Genomic DNA, 13,798 nt, shown 5'->3' on the forward strand with positions numbered 1-13,798 from the left:
CCATCAATCAGGGGTATGGAACGCTCCGATTGGCTAGGTCCGCATCATGGGCCTTCCCCTCTAGCAAGTAAGGGGAGCTTGAACTGCATGGAGGGGAGAATGTTCCCAAAGGTCCCTGAGCGGCAAACACAACACCACTCCTGAACCTTCATTACCATGTGGCTTCGGAGACCCTCGAGGTGTGGGGCCCCATCTGGGCCAGACACAAGGCTGGTGAGGTCCAGAGTGCCACAGGACAGGCTCTGATGGAGTGCCTACTAAGAGCCAGGGCCTCGGTGCTGAGGACATCTGGTGACAAGATAGACCTGGTCGCCACCCTCAGCAGCTCACCTCCTAATGAAGAGCACAATTATCAAAGAAACATTAAATAAGCAGGATATTTCAGATGGGGTTGAGCTCCACGAAGAGCATAAACAGGGCAAAGTGAGTGACAGTGACTGGGGGGGGGCTGCTTCAGGTTGAGCGGTCAGGAAAGGCTTCTCTGAGTAGGTGACATCTGAGCAGAGACCTATACGGCAAGAAGGAGCCAGCCTGGGATGCTCCAGGAAAAGCACGCTCCAGGCAGGGGAACAGCAGATCCAAAGGCTCTGAGGTGGAGATGAGCTTGGAGTGTTCTAGGCATAGCCAGAAAGCCAGTGTGGACCGAGGCTGAGGGTGAGGAAGAGGTGAGGTCAGAGAGGTGGGGCAGTGGCCTGACAGCGGAGGGCCATGGAGGCAGTCTAGACCGTATTCTGGGGGGACTGGGGGAGTCATTGGAGGGTTTTTAGCACGAGAGTGATGTGGTCTGATTCATGATTTTCAAAGATCTCTTTGGCCACCATGTGGAGATAGTGAGGGTGGGGACAGGATTCACAGGGCCAGGTCCCAGGGGGCAAGGGCCTCCCCACAGAACCTTCCAGCTCTGCAAGGGGCTACCTGGAAGCCACTTTGTAAGGTACGGGGAGTCCACAGGGATGTTTGAGCAGGGGAGTGGCATGTCTGGGTTATGGAATGACGCCCCCTCCTGGTCCCGAGGGGCTCTGTAAATCAGCAGCCAGCTCACGCGGTGGCGAGGCTGAGTGAGGGCAGGAGCAGAGGCCCCACCCCCAGCTGCCTCCAGAGGCCTAGCCCAGGTGGGAAGGAAAGGGGGGGCATCTGTGGAACGCTGGGTCTCAGGCCCTGGAAGTTGCCATCATTGTCTCCGTGGTACGGTTGGGGCACTGAAGCTCAGGGAGGGGGCATGATGTGCGCGGGCGTGGCGGAGATGGATTGGAGCTCATAAGTGACAAGTCCCTCGTTGCAGACCTTGCCGGTCGGCTCCGTGGTGTTCTCCGTGCTGGCCGAGGACAAAGACACGGGGTCCGCGGGTGCAGTGGTGTACTCCATAGAGGAGGTGAGCGTATGCGAGTACGCGGGCAGTGTGGGCCCCACTGCTCCTCACGGCCACCAGGGGGCAGCATCTCCCACACAACCTGCAGGGACCTTGGGGGCTGGGGCGAGCACGGCGGCTCTGTCCTGGCCCAGCCCTGGTCTCTAAGCCTTCCGCTGGCCCCCTCCGGACCTCACTTGGCCCAGCTGCCTAAGGAGGGTGGACTGGACCCTTCTGCCCTCCTTCTTGTCCTGGGCACTGTTAGGGTCCTTGCCAAGTTCGTGTCACACCACCTGATGGCTGATGCACTCCTGGCTTCACAGGAGAGAAAACCGAGGCTCAGAGAGGTCCAGGGTGTTGTCCAAGGTCACACAGACAATAGGGGGTGTGACCCCAGTCCTCATGAAGACAAATTTGCTGGCCATAGGTCCCGCCTACTGAGCACCCACCCCGTGCCGGGCACCTACCTTAGCTCACTTGACCCTCCTTTCAGCCCACTGAGGCGATATCCGAACCCACTGCCCAGAGGTGGAGACCGAGGCTCAGAGAGGTCGTGTGACCTGGTGAGGGTCACAGGGCTGGTCCAGGGCAGAGCTGGAATTGGACCCCAGGTCTCTCAGGGGCGGGGCTGTCGGGGGCCTAGTCTGACCGCGCTGCGCCTCAGGTCATCCCGAGCACCGGGGACAGCAGGCACCTCTTCGAGATCCTGGCCAACGGCTCCATCATTCTCAACGGCAGCCTCAGCTACAACAACAAGAGCGCCTTCTACCAGCTGGAGCTGAAGGCCTGTGTGAGTAGGGGCGCAGGCGGGGGCGGGGGCCCCGGGCCCGGGCTGGGCTCATGGACCCCATCTCTCCGCAGGACTCGGGCGGCCTGTACAACAACAACTTCGTCATCCAGTGCTCCTCGCCTGTCTTCCTGTCTATCTCTGTGGTTGACCAGCCGGACCTGGACCCCCAGTTTGTCAGGGTGTCTTACTTGGCCTCTGTGGCTGAGGACGCACCCCAGGTGTGCGGGGCCCCTGAGGGGTCTGGGCGGAGGTGAGAGGCCGGAAAGGGTCTGGGCCACTGACCAGGCCTCCTTGCAGGGAGCCTCAGTGCTGAAGGTGGAGGCTGTGGATAGCGACAAAGGCATCAACGACCCCGTGACATACAGCATCTCCAGTAAGAACCGGGGCGTCCCCAGGCTGGGGCTGGGGCTGGGGCAAGGGGAGGGTGGGGGCTCTGTCAGAGCCACTGGAAGCAGCTGCTCCTGCTGCCTCTTGCCAGACTCCACAAGGCCCGGCTGGTTTGACATTGGGTCAGACGGGGTGATCAGAGTCAACGGCTCCCTGGACCGTGAACAGCTGCTGGAGGAGGATGAGGAGGTGCAGGTGCAGGTCACGGTGAGTGAGGGGTCCACCGCCCCCTTTGTACCCCCCACCTCTGACCTTTGATCTCAGCTCTCTCTGAGTGCTGCTTCTCTGACCTCTGCCCTCCGGCCTTTGCTCTGCTTTCAGGCCACGGAGATGCACCCCAACATCTATGGACAGGAGGCCAAGGTGAGCATATGGGTCACCCTGAGGGTGACAGACGTCAATGACCACAAACCTGAGTTTTACAACTGCAGCCTCTCAGCCTGCACCTTCACCCCCCAAGAAGCCCAAGACAACTTCACTGGCTACGTGGAGGAGCACGCTTCCACCCGCATCCCCATTGACGACCTCACCATGGTGGTCTACGACCCAGACAAGGCAGGTGCCCCCAGACAAGGGGTGGTGGGGGCGGCATTGACGGCGGGAGGAGGCTGGGGGAGGGAGATGGGGAGTCACTGGGAGAGCGCGGCACCAAGGTGCGTGCTGGGGAGGTGAGCAGTGGATGCGGATCGTGCGTGGTAGTGAGACTCAGAGTGGGGGGAGATATTTGGAAGCGTTGGGTTATGACGAGCTGGTGGGTGGTCTTGTGTTCAGGGCGGTGCTGGGTGGTGGTGAACAGACAGGCCGTGCTGAGTGAAGGCTGGTGCTGGCTGTGGGTAATATGGAGTGGGATGTGATCTTCTGTGGGGCTGAGTAGAGGGTGGTGATGGATGGATGGTGAAGGGGAGGGTTGAGTAGTACTGGACGCTGGGGGACTGGGCAGCGTGGGGCACAGAGTGGTCTGAGTGTGTGTCGAATTGGAGGGTATTCTTAAGTGGAGGTGAGTACTGCGTGGTGGCGAGGGGTGGTGTGGAGTGATGAATACCTGTGGGTGGGGTTTGGTAGTATCCGGTGACACTGAGTTGGTACAGAATATAGAGTGGAGGATGGTATTGAGCAGTGGTAAGTGGGTGGGTGTGTTGAGTTGGTAGTTGGTGCTGAGGGAAGGGTGGTGTGGAGTGGGGGCTATGGGTAATGGGTGATGCTGGGTGTCGCGCGGTTTGGTGTTGGTGTGGGGGGTGGACGGTGGTGAGAGGTAGGAAGGCTCCCGGTAATACTTTATGGGAGTGAGGGGTCTGTGTCCACGCTCTGTCTCTGTGGCCCAGGCCTGGGGCCCACAGTACTAAGGGAAGTCTTCTAATGAGCCCCCCACAGGGACTAGGGACCAGCCCACCCTCCCAGGGCCCTCTTGCCTCAGTCTTTTGAGACTCTCATAGGACCCCAGCAGGCAGGGGCCTGTGGCCAGGGATTGGGGGAAAGATGTAGGTGGGTGCGTTGCAGGGGTGGGGTCCCTATCATACAGCCCACCTCTGCAGGGCAGCAACGGCACCTTCCTGTTGTCCCTGGGGGGCCCTGACGCCGAAGCCTTCAGTGTCTCCCCCTCGCGGGCGGCGGGCTCAGCCGACGTGCAGGTGCTGGTGAGGGCGCCGTCGCTGGTGGACTACGAGACGCAGACGGTGATGCTGGTTCAGGTGAGGGGCACCCTGGGGCGCCGGGGAGCGCGGGTCAGGGGGTGCTCTGGTCTCCATCTGTTGCCTCTTTCCCTGTCCTCAGGTCGTGGCTACTGACTCGGTCAGCGGGAATGCCTCCGTGGCCTCGGTGACCATCCACCTCAGAGACATTAATGACCACACGCCCACATTCCCCCACAGCGTGTACAACCTCAGTGTCTTTGAGCACAGCACAAAGGGCTTTGTGGTCACCGACAGCATCCATGTGAGTGCTGAGGGGCGGGGCTGGGAGAGACACGGAGAAGGGCAGACCTGGGACTAGGACCCTGCCCAAGTGTCTATACCGCCGGACGTTCCCAGGTCCCAGCAAGTGTACATGCATGTGTGTGTGTGCGTGAGTGCGTGTGGGGTGTGAGTGTCTATGTGTGAATCTGAGTGTGTCAGGAAGCAGGACAGCCCTGTCCCCATCAATTGCATGGCTGACAGTGTCACTTCCGAACAGTGTCCCATTATCCATCTCTCTGCCGCACAGGCCTTGGACCCAGACACGGGCGAGGGGGGCCGCATCACCTACAGCCTGCTTCCAGGGAATGGGTAAGGTCTTGGGTGGGCGGGCGCCGGGGGGGCGAGCAGGGCCCAGGCCTGCCTCTGCCTTGCCGCGGGGCTAGGGTAGCCAGGTAAAATATAGGGCACCCACTTACATTTCCATTCTGGATAAACAATGAATAATTTTCTTTAGTATAAGTAGGTTGCAAATATTCCATGGGATATATTAAAATATTTTTCATCGTTTATCTGAAATTCAAATTCAAGTGGGCATCCTGTATTTTTATTTGCTAAATCCGGCCCCCCTGCACAGGGTAGACGTCTTTGAGGTGGATCCAGACTCGGGGACGGTGACAGTGAGAGACAGCGAACTGCTGGACCGGGAGAAGCAGGCCGTGTACTACCTCACGCTGCAGGCCACAGACGGCGGGGGCCTGTCCGGCTCCACCACACTGCAGATCTTCCTGCTGGACGTCAACGACAATGAGCCCGTGGTCAGCGGCTCCTATAGCATCTTCGTCCAGGAGGAGAAGGACAATGTCTCCGTGACCATCCAGGTGCGAGCCAGCCTGGACCTGGTGGGTGGTATGGAGAAGGGGACCAAGCCTGGCTCTGTAGTCATGCTGGCCCTGGGTTGGAATCTGGGCTCTGCTGTGTGGCCCTGAGAAAGTCACTCAGTCTCTCTGCACCTCTATTTCCTCTTTGGAAAATAAGGTCAGTCATAGTACTTATTCCCAGGGTCATTGGAGAATAATAAGATAATGGATATAAAGTGCTCAGGGTAAGGCCTAGCACAGAACAAGCCCTCAAAAACATATTGCTCTTTTTTTTTTTTTTTTTTGTGAGGAAGATCAGCTCTGAGCTAACATCCATGCTAATCCTCCTCTTTTTGCTGAGGAAGATCAGCTCTGAGCTAACATCCATGCTAATCCTCCTCATTTTGCTGAGGAAGACCGGCTCTGAGCTAACATCTATTGCCAATCCTCCTCCTTTTTTTTCCCCAAAGCCCCAGTAGATAGTTGTATGTCATAGTTTCACATCCTTCTAGTTGCTGTATGTGGGACGCGGCCTCAGCATGGCCGGAGAAGCGGTGCGTCGGTGCGCGCCCGGGATCCGAACCCGGGCCGCCAGTAGCAGAGCGTGAGCACTTAACCGCTAAGCCCCAGGGCCGGCCCAACATAGTGCTCCTTTTAATTCAAGCTCCTGCCTTATTCTAAAAAGGATTTCAGGTGGCTTAGATTAAAAAGTAAGATAAAAATATGGAAGAAATAAGAGAAAAGAGAAAATAAGGATGGTATTGTTAAAGGGCACAAATGTATAGTTAGAACCCAACTGTTAGAGCCACACAGTTGCTAAGATTGGGCTGAAAATTCACTTCCGAGCTTCCTAACGGCCAAAGCGAAAAACAAAATGAGATCAGTGGCCAGGTTCACAATCTATGAGATAAAAACCCAGCATTGGCTCCCGAGAAACACCAGAGAGAAGCTTCTCTGAGTAAGCTGAAAGAGAGTCTTGTGAGAAGTGAGGAACAGGTCATCAGAATGACAGTCACGAGGTCACGGAGCCCTCCCATCTCTCTGGGGCTGTGTGGTTTCCAGAGCACATTCCCATCCCTGATCTCTGGACCAACTTCTGAAGAGATACTCTAGTTGTCCCCATTTCACAGAAGGAGAAAACTGAGGCTCAAAGAGGTTAAGCAACTTTCTGTGGTTGCACAGCTAGTGAACAGCAGCGCTGGGGCTGGAGCCCAGAGCTCTCTGCCCTGAACCCTGGGCCTTTCTCCTTGCTCCTTGATACCCTCACTCCGCTCTGAGAGCTCCTGGGGGCAGGAGCATTTCACATCTGCTGCTGTAACCGTGGTTACGGTGTGAGCCCCACAAGCACTTGTGAATTCACTGGCCTGAGTTGAGTGCCGAGGGTGAACAGACAGGGTCAGACTTTGGGAAACACCATCTCTGGCTGCTACAAAGGAGGCATTTAATAAACAAGATCCCCACAGAGCTGAAATGAAACGGCTGAGGTGGGAGTGGACAGGGAGGGAGCGGAAAGAACTGGTTCTGAGTCAGAGGAGCCCAGCTCGGGATTCAAAGCCACATTTGCTGAGCACCCGCCATGCACCAGGCCCTTTGCTGGGCCCCGGGTCCCGGAGATGAATCCACCATAATTCCTGCCTCCAGGTGACTCTCAGTTAGGGAGAGGGCACCAGACAGCCACCCAAGGGTGTCACTTGTGCTGTGTTGATGGTGGTACAGGGGTGTGGAGGCCCAGGGAGACACTAGTCTGCCTTGGAGTCAGGCAGAGAAGGCGTAGAGGGCATTTAGGGTGAGGGAACAGCATGAGCAAAGGCTCAGTAGCGTGGAGAACCTGTTGTGTTCTCCATGTTGTATCACCCCGAAGGCAAACCAAGCAAGTGTTCAGGACCCTGACAGGACAGAAACTGGGTAAAGAATCAGCTATTTTAAAAATACAACACTGGGCCGGCCCCATGGCTTAGCGGTTGAGTGCGCGTGCTCTGCTGCTGGCGGCCTGGGTTCGGATCCCGGGCGCGCACCGACGCACCGCTTCTCCGGCCATGCTGAGGCCGCGTCCCACAAGCAGCGGCTGGAAGGATGTGCAGCTGTGACATGCAACTATCTACTGGGGCTTTGGGGGGAAAAATAAATAAGTAAATAAAATTATAAAAAAAAAAATACAACACTGAAGTAGTCATCATGGGAAAATCAGCATCCTGTTGGACTTCACACTTATGTTGGTTTGTTTTTTAAAATTTTGCATGTCTATGATATGCTGCCCCCACGCCCCCTCCCCCTAGAATACCAGCTCCATAGGGGAACCGTCTTGATCACAGCTCTATTTCCAGTGCCTGGAACAGGGCAGGGCACATGGTAGGTAAGCAGTCAACATTGTGGGCTGAATGAATGACCTCAGTGCTTACGACCTCAGAAGCTCTGGCAAGCTGTTGATCTGACCCTCTTAGATGGGAGGCTGAGGCTGGGAGATGGGCCAGGGTCCCCTTGGCTTCAGGCCCAGTTACTGCCCTAGTGCGGGCTGTGGCGGGAGAAGGGAGTGCTAGAGAGGGAGGCCAGGCCGCAAGGGAGGGACGAGGGGCAGCTGATGGCCAATGCCCCACCCTGCTCATCCGCACAGGCTCAGGACAACGACCAGCCGGAAACCAACAACAGCCTCCTGCACTTCAGCCTGCTGGCCGGCCCCTACAGCCACAACTTCTCAGTGGACCCCGACGATGGGACCCTCAGAAACCTGGTGCCCCTGGACAGAGAGGCCATCGACCCCGGCCTGGGGGGCCGCATTGTGCTGACCGTGCGTGTGGCTGACTGTGGCGTGCCTGTCCTCAGCACTGAGGTCAACGTCACCATCACGGTGGAGGTGAGGCCCGGCTCAGCAGGGGCAGGTGCCGGGACGGGCCCTGTGTTAGGGCCTTGAGCAGATGGCCAGCTCCCCCTCCCCCGAGAGTCACACTTCTGCCCTTTGCAGGACGCTGGGTAGGAAGTTCTGGAGCAGGCTGCCTGGGTTAGAATCCTGGCTCCCTGGCTGTGTGGCCCTAGGCAATTACCCAACCTCCCTGTGCCCTCTAGTTCATCATCTGTAAATGGGAATGAAAATAACATAAAGTGAGTTAACAAATGGAAAGTGCTTTGAAGAAGAGTGTCTGACCCACGGAGGGCACTCAGTGAACTTCGGCTCTAATTACCAGTCACAAAGTCCTGCCTGAAACCCTCCTAGCTCCCCACCACCATTCAAGGGCAAAGATCAGCATTTACAGTGTCTCCTGCACAACTGGCCCTGCAAGGTATGAATGGTTATTACCATTTTATTGAGCAAGAAACTGAGGCACAGACAGGTTCAGTAGCTTGCCTAGGGTGGCAGAATGGGGTTTTGAACCCAGTCTGTCCGGTTCTAAGGCAACCATCAGTCCACAAGGTACCTTCCTCTAGAAAAGTGTGGTGACAAATATGCACCTCTACAATGTCCGTGTGTGGATGGTGCCCTCTAGGGTTGTGCAGTGCACAGCCTGCACCACCCCACACAGCAGCCCTGTTTCCCACTGGGTTGGGGTGTGCTGCTTTCCTACAAGGATCAGAGTGAGACTTCAGGGAAAATGGAGAAACAGAAGCTGAATTAGGACTTGTCAGCTGTCCCTGGGGTGGAAGTGGGCCACAAAGAAGCAAGAAAGCAGAATGGCATTTACTGAGTGAGCAGGGTCCTTTCACACCCGTGAGCTAGTCATCACAATGGCCCCACAAGTAGGAACTACAAGCGCATTTTGCAGGTGAAGACAGTGAGGCCCAGAGAGATCCAAGTCACACGTGAGGCCAAGGCGGAGCCAGATTTAACTCAGAGCCGAGCTCGAAGCCACTCCTGTGAGTCAGGCCAACCCTGAGGACGTAGCTGGCGCGTGTGCATTGAGCCAGGAAATCTGCATCTGAAAATACATCTCGTTAACGGGGAGAGGGCTTTGTTTTCAAAGATGTCCATTCCACTGTTATTTAGAAAAAGCTGAAAGCAAAGGCAGACACCTGTGGCCCGTCCCAGGGAAGGGCTGGGAAAGCCAAGGGCGTCGCCAGCACAGCCGGTGTTAGGGAGACGGCGGAGGCGGTGTGGGCGACCCGTGCTGACAGTGCAGCAGCCCCTGTGTGGGCAGCTGGTGTGGACAGGCTGCGAGAACAGGCGACAGCGGGCATCTGAGGGCAGGACCAGGTCTCAGGCCCAGCAGGTGCCCTGAGCCCAGCTCTGCCCGAACACAGAGCAAGTGCCGTGGGGTCGGCTGAGGGCAAGAGGGGCAGGAGAGCAGAGGGGGCGAGGGAAAGCGCGGGCCGCAGGGCCTTCGCAGAAACATTGTGCTGTTGGTTCCAACGTAACAAATCTGCGAGATGAGGAGCCAAGCTGGGCCAGACAGGGACACAGATGGGGACCGGGAACCATCCTTCCAGAAAGCAGGGTCTAAGACAGCTCTGAACTATGGTCAGAGAAACAGGGAGGAGGGGGGCTCTCGGAAAGTGTCTAACTGACTTCAGAGTCCCAGCACAGGCCTCTGAGCCCCAGCTGTGTGACCTGGCTAGTTCCGTCCTCTCAAAGGCCATCCTCATCTCTGAAGCGGCAGTGATGTCTGAGGAGGCAGGACGGAGTCTGTGCCTTGGGCCAGAGGAAGTATTGGCTCAGAGTGGCTCTGGGGAGGCTCAACCCTGGGGGCTTCTGCAGTCCCTGCGCTCAGAGCTGCCTCTGCTTGCAGGACATCAACGACAATCTGCCCATCTTCAACCAGTCCATCTACTCGTTCCTGGTGAAGGAGAGGGACCCAGGTAAGTCCTCCCTGGGCAGGCTGGGCACCCGGGCTGGGGCACCCGACCCTGCCCAGGGTGGGCCTGGAGCGCCCGAGGGAGTTGAGGGCAGAGGAAGCCTCCAGTGGCCAGGCCAGGGGCCCTTCGGAACTCTGGCCCTCGTCCACAGGGGTGCTGGTGGGCGTGGTGGCGGCCTCGGATGCAGACCAGACAGAAGCTAACAACCGCATCAGCTTCAGCCTGTCGGGCAATGGCATCAACAACTTCATGCTCCGGGGCACCGTGCTGGGGTCTGGGTGGGCTGAGGGCCGCCTCTCGCTGCCCGCGGACGTGAGCCTGGACTACGAGACACAGGCCTCTTTCACGCTGACAGTGAATGCCGAGAACCCAGACCCCCAGGGGGCCGAGGCCACGGCAGAAATCCTCGTGACTGTGGAGGACGTGAATGATGAGCCACCCACCCTGGACTTGGCCTCACTCCAGGGCATCCGTGTGGCTGAGAACGGCTCGCAGCATGGCCTGGTGGCTGAGGTGGTCGCCCGAGATGTGGACACCATGGCCCAGCTGGAGGTACAGCTTGTGAACGTCATCTGTACCAAGGCAGGAGTCAACGTGGGCAGCCTGTGCCACGGCTGGTTCTCTGTGCTGGCCAATGGCTCTGTGTTCATCAACCAGAGTGAGGCCATCGACTATGAGACCTGTGACCTGGTCACGCTGGTCGTGAGGGCCTATGACCTCACGACGGACCCCCGCTTCCAGGCCTACAGCGACAATGGTGAGGAGGCCTGGCCTGCAGGGCTCGGCAGGCTGCAGCAGAAGGGGTGTGGGAAAGAGCACTGGGCTGGAACCCACAAAGTCTGGGTTCAAATCCTGGCTCCAGCCCTTATCAGCTGTGTCACCGGGAAGGTCGTGACACCTCCCCAAGCTTCAGTTTCCCCATCTTTGAAGTGGAGTTGGGTAGGAAGTTGGCTGTGAAGATTGAATGAGAACATGCATGTAGGGTGTTTAGCGCAGTGCTTGGCACAGTCAGCACTGAATTAATGCCACTATTCTGTGAGGCACTGTAGAGGAGAGAGCACACTTCAGGGTCAGATGTGTACGCGTGTCCCACCTCTGACACCAAGTAGCAACAATAACCATATTAAGAGCTAGCATAGGGTGAGTCCCTACTACAGCCAAGAGCTAGGCTAGGCACCTTGCGAGCACTTCTTCATTTTAGCCTCACACAGCCCATGAGGTAGGGGACCTCTACCCAATTTTATAGATGAGGAAACTGAGGCACAGAGGGGTGGTCAATAACCGGGCTTATGCAGCTAGCAAGTGTCAGTACAATGTCTTGGGCAGGTGGGACACAGTGGGCTGGGCTCAATCTTGGCCCACCGCTCTTGCTATGTGACTTTGGACAAGTTATCCACCCTCTCTGAGGTCTGGGGAGGATACTCCCTCTCACAAAGGCGGGGGAGACTGAGTGGGCGTCCCAGGTCGGGAGCAGGGGAGGGGACTGAGCATGGGTGACGCATGGGAGGGAGGCTGCTGGGAGCATGGCTGAGGCCCAGGCTTTCTGGGTCAGGCCTTTGCCTAGAGACCAGAGCCAGCCACCTTGTCCCCCTAGGCAGCCTCCCCATCACCATCGAGGACGTGAATGACAACGCACCCTACTTTCTGCCTGAGAATAAGACTTTTGGTAAGCAGTGAGCCTCTCGCTCCCCACCTGCACCATACTCTGCCCGGACTACCTTTTGGCAACTCCCAGAGACCCTCCTCAGGCCCCAGGTGGGCCCCTAGAAAGGGAGCAAGGCCTCTAATCCTGCCTCTCCCCCAGGGTTTCAATGAGAGGGAAGCCTGAGTTTTCACCCCAGCTCTGCCCCAACTCATATCTGATCCTGGGCCAGGCCCTCCCTCTCTGGGCCTCAGTTTCACTGTCTGCACGATGGGTGTGGATGAGCTGCTAACTAATGGCTCAGGGGTGGTTGTAAGGGAGTCGCTGGTGGTAGAGAGGTTGAGGGCAGTTTGGGGGGATGAGCTCTGAGCTGGGCTTGTGGCCAGCATGAGGCCAGGTGGGCAATGGCCCTGCCCCCGCTGACCCCTTCCTGTCCACACTTGTAGTGATCATCCCAGAACTTGTGATGCCCAACCAGCAAGTGGCTTCTGTCCGGGTAAGTCCTCGGCTCCAGCCTCTGTCCAGTCACATTAGCCCCAGGAGACCCAGGGCCAAAGCCTTCAGGCCTTGCAGCCTCCCTCAAAATGTTCTAACACTAGAAAGGAAATTTATTGGCTCCAACATATGAAAAGAAAACCCCAGAATGGAAATTGATATGATTGATATGATTAAACTTCATTAATTGTTAAATTTAGTATTCATAAACATTTCATGACCATAAAAACCACTTGCTGGCTAGATTTTTCTCACTATGCCAGAATTGTTGAGTATTACAGAGAAATCACAGCAGCTGTAAATTAGATGAGTTACTTGTAGTTAAATAATTTCCACAGCAAAATTATAAAAATACTTTCAGTCCTTTATGGTGTTGGACGTGGGTGTGTTTACTAGAGGGTGGTGACTCTGGGGGCGGGGGTGAGGCCTCCCACATAGCCTGGGCCAGGCCTGGGCGCCTCTTATCCGCCTCTCTGACACTCACTTCCCCTGCTGCACAAGAAGTGGCCGTCCCTGACAGTCACCTCTTAGGGTTAAGAGGAGGGAGGTTTCTGGGTGGCACTCCTGTGCCTGGAAAGGGCACGGTGTAGGAGGCTGGCGGGCCGCCTTCCCCACTTAGGGCTGCCTCTTTGGTGGACAGGGTCTCTCTTGGAGCCCCAGTTTCCTCTTATAAAATGGGATAGTAATTCTCCCTCTCTAGATTCTTTCAAGCCTTAAACAGTCAATTTCCCAATCCCAGGCTGTTGCATTCCAGTGTCATGAGTCTGGCCACGGCTTTGAACAATTTTCTTTAAATCAACTCCTTTTTGAAGCTTAAACACCAGTTGTGGCCTCATCTTGAACACTGATGTCAGTGGACTTGTGGCTCTGAGTGCTGGCTGTATTTTTCTCTAAGAGGCACCAGAATGAATAAAAATGTTCGTGCCCTCTCCCCCAGTCATTTCATGGTCCACTGGGGAATTCGTACTTATGTCAGTAAGCACTGAAACGACGGATCTAAGCGAAGGTGCCTGGCACACAGTAGGTGCTCAGGAAGTCTGAGGCGTCCCCGTGCTTGTGTGTGTGTGTGTAGCGGGCCGGGTGGGGAGGAGCAGGGCAGGATTTCCACATGGAAGGGACTTTGAGCAGTGACCTGTTGAGCCAGAGGGCCAGAGGCAGGGACTTGTCCAATGCTGGATTTGCAGAGCCAGCATGCTGTCCGACACACTTGCTTAGTTGGGGTGGCCCTGGGAAGGCTGATGGGGATGATGCGGACCAGCCCCCCAGGCCACTCTAGCCTCTGATTCCTGCTGGGAGTGGAGGAGTGCCTGGCTTGGCCCCCAGACACTGTCCACTCTTGCCCTCAGGCCAGAGACAATGACTCAGGGGACAACGGGGCCATCCTGTTCTCCATCCTCCAAGTGGATTTCATCGTTAAGGATGGAGCTAGGACCCCTTTCCAGGGCTTCTTCCGGATCTCCACCTCCTCGGAGGACAACGTGTTCATTGGCAACATTGAGTAACTGTGGGCCGCCCCTAGATGGAGGTGGGGGGAGTCAAAGGGGGCCTCAAGGCAGTGAGTTCCCCATCCTGGAAGGTGTGAGAGTGGGTTCCAGAGGACTCCAG

General features: G+C 56.8%; 1 protein-coding gene across 2 annotated transcripts in view; it reads left to right on the top strand.

Moving 5' to 3' along the window:
• Positions 1 to 13,798, top strand: part of CDHR2 (cadherin related family member 2) — a 37,042-nt gene that overhangs the window by 17,726 nt on the left and 5,518 nt on the right. For both annotated transcript variants that reach the window (XM_058546389.1, XM_058546397.1), the window contains exons 7-22: positions 1,283 to 1,372; positions 2,013 to 2,138; positions 2,210 to 2,356; positions 2,436 to 2,511; positions 2,617 to 2,732; positions 2,847 to 3,080; positions 4,058 to 4,213; positions 4,296 to 4,457; positions 4,725 to 4,786; positions 5,052 to 5,295; positions 7,886 to 8,125; positions 9,990 to 10,059; positions 10,208 to 10,813; positions 11,651 to 11,722; positions 12,145 to 12,194; positions 13,540 to 13,691. In XM_058546389.1, the coding sequence (XP_058402372.1) occupies positions 1,283 to 1,372; positions 2,013 to 2,138; positions 2,210 to 2,356; positions 2,436 to 2,511; positions 2,617 to 2,732; positions 2,847 to 3,080; positions 4,058 to 4,213; positions 4,296 to 4,457; positions 4,725 to 4,786; positions 5,052 to 5,295; positions 7,886 to 8,125; positions 9,990 to 10,059; positions 10,208 to 10,813; positions 11,651 to 11,722; positions 12,145 to 12,194; positions 13,540 to 13,691 (2,603 nt within the window). The remainder of the gene's footprint in view (positions 1 to 1,282; positions 1,373 to 2,012; positions 2,139 to 2,209; positions 2,357 to 2,435; positions 2,512 to 2,616; positions 2,733 to 2,846; positions 3,081 to 4,057; positions 4,214 to 4,295; positions 4,458 to 4,724; positions 4,787 to 5,051; positions 5,296 to 7,885; positions 8,126 to 9,989; positions 10,060 to 10,207; positions 10,814 to 11,650; positions 11,723 to 12,144; positions 12,195 to 13,539; positions 13,692 to 13,798) is intronic.

This window comes from Diceros bicornis, chromosome 1 (assembly GCF_020826845.1).
Source record: "Diceros bicornis minor isolate mBicDic1 chromosome 1, mDicBic1.mat.cur, whole genome shotgun sequence".
NCBI lineage: Eukaryota > Metazoa > Chordata > Mammalia > Perissodactyla > Rhinocerotidae > Diceros > Diceros bicornis.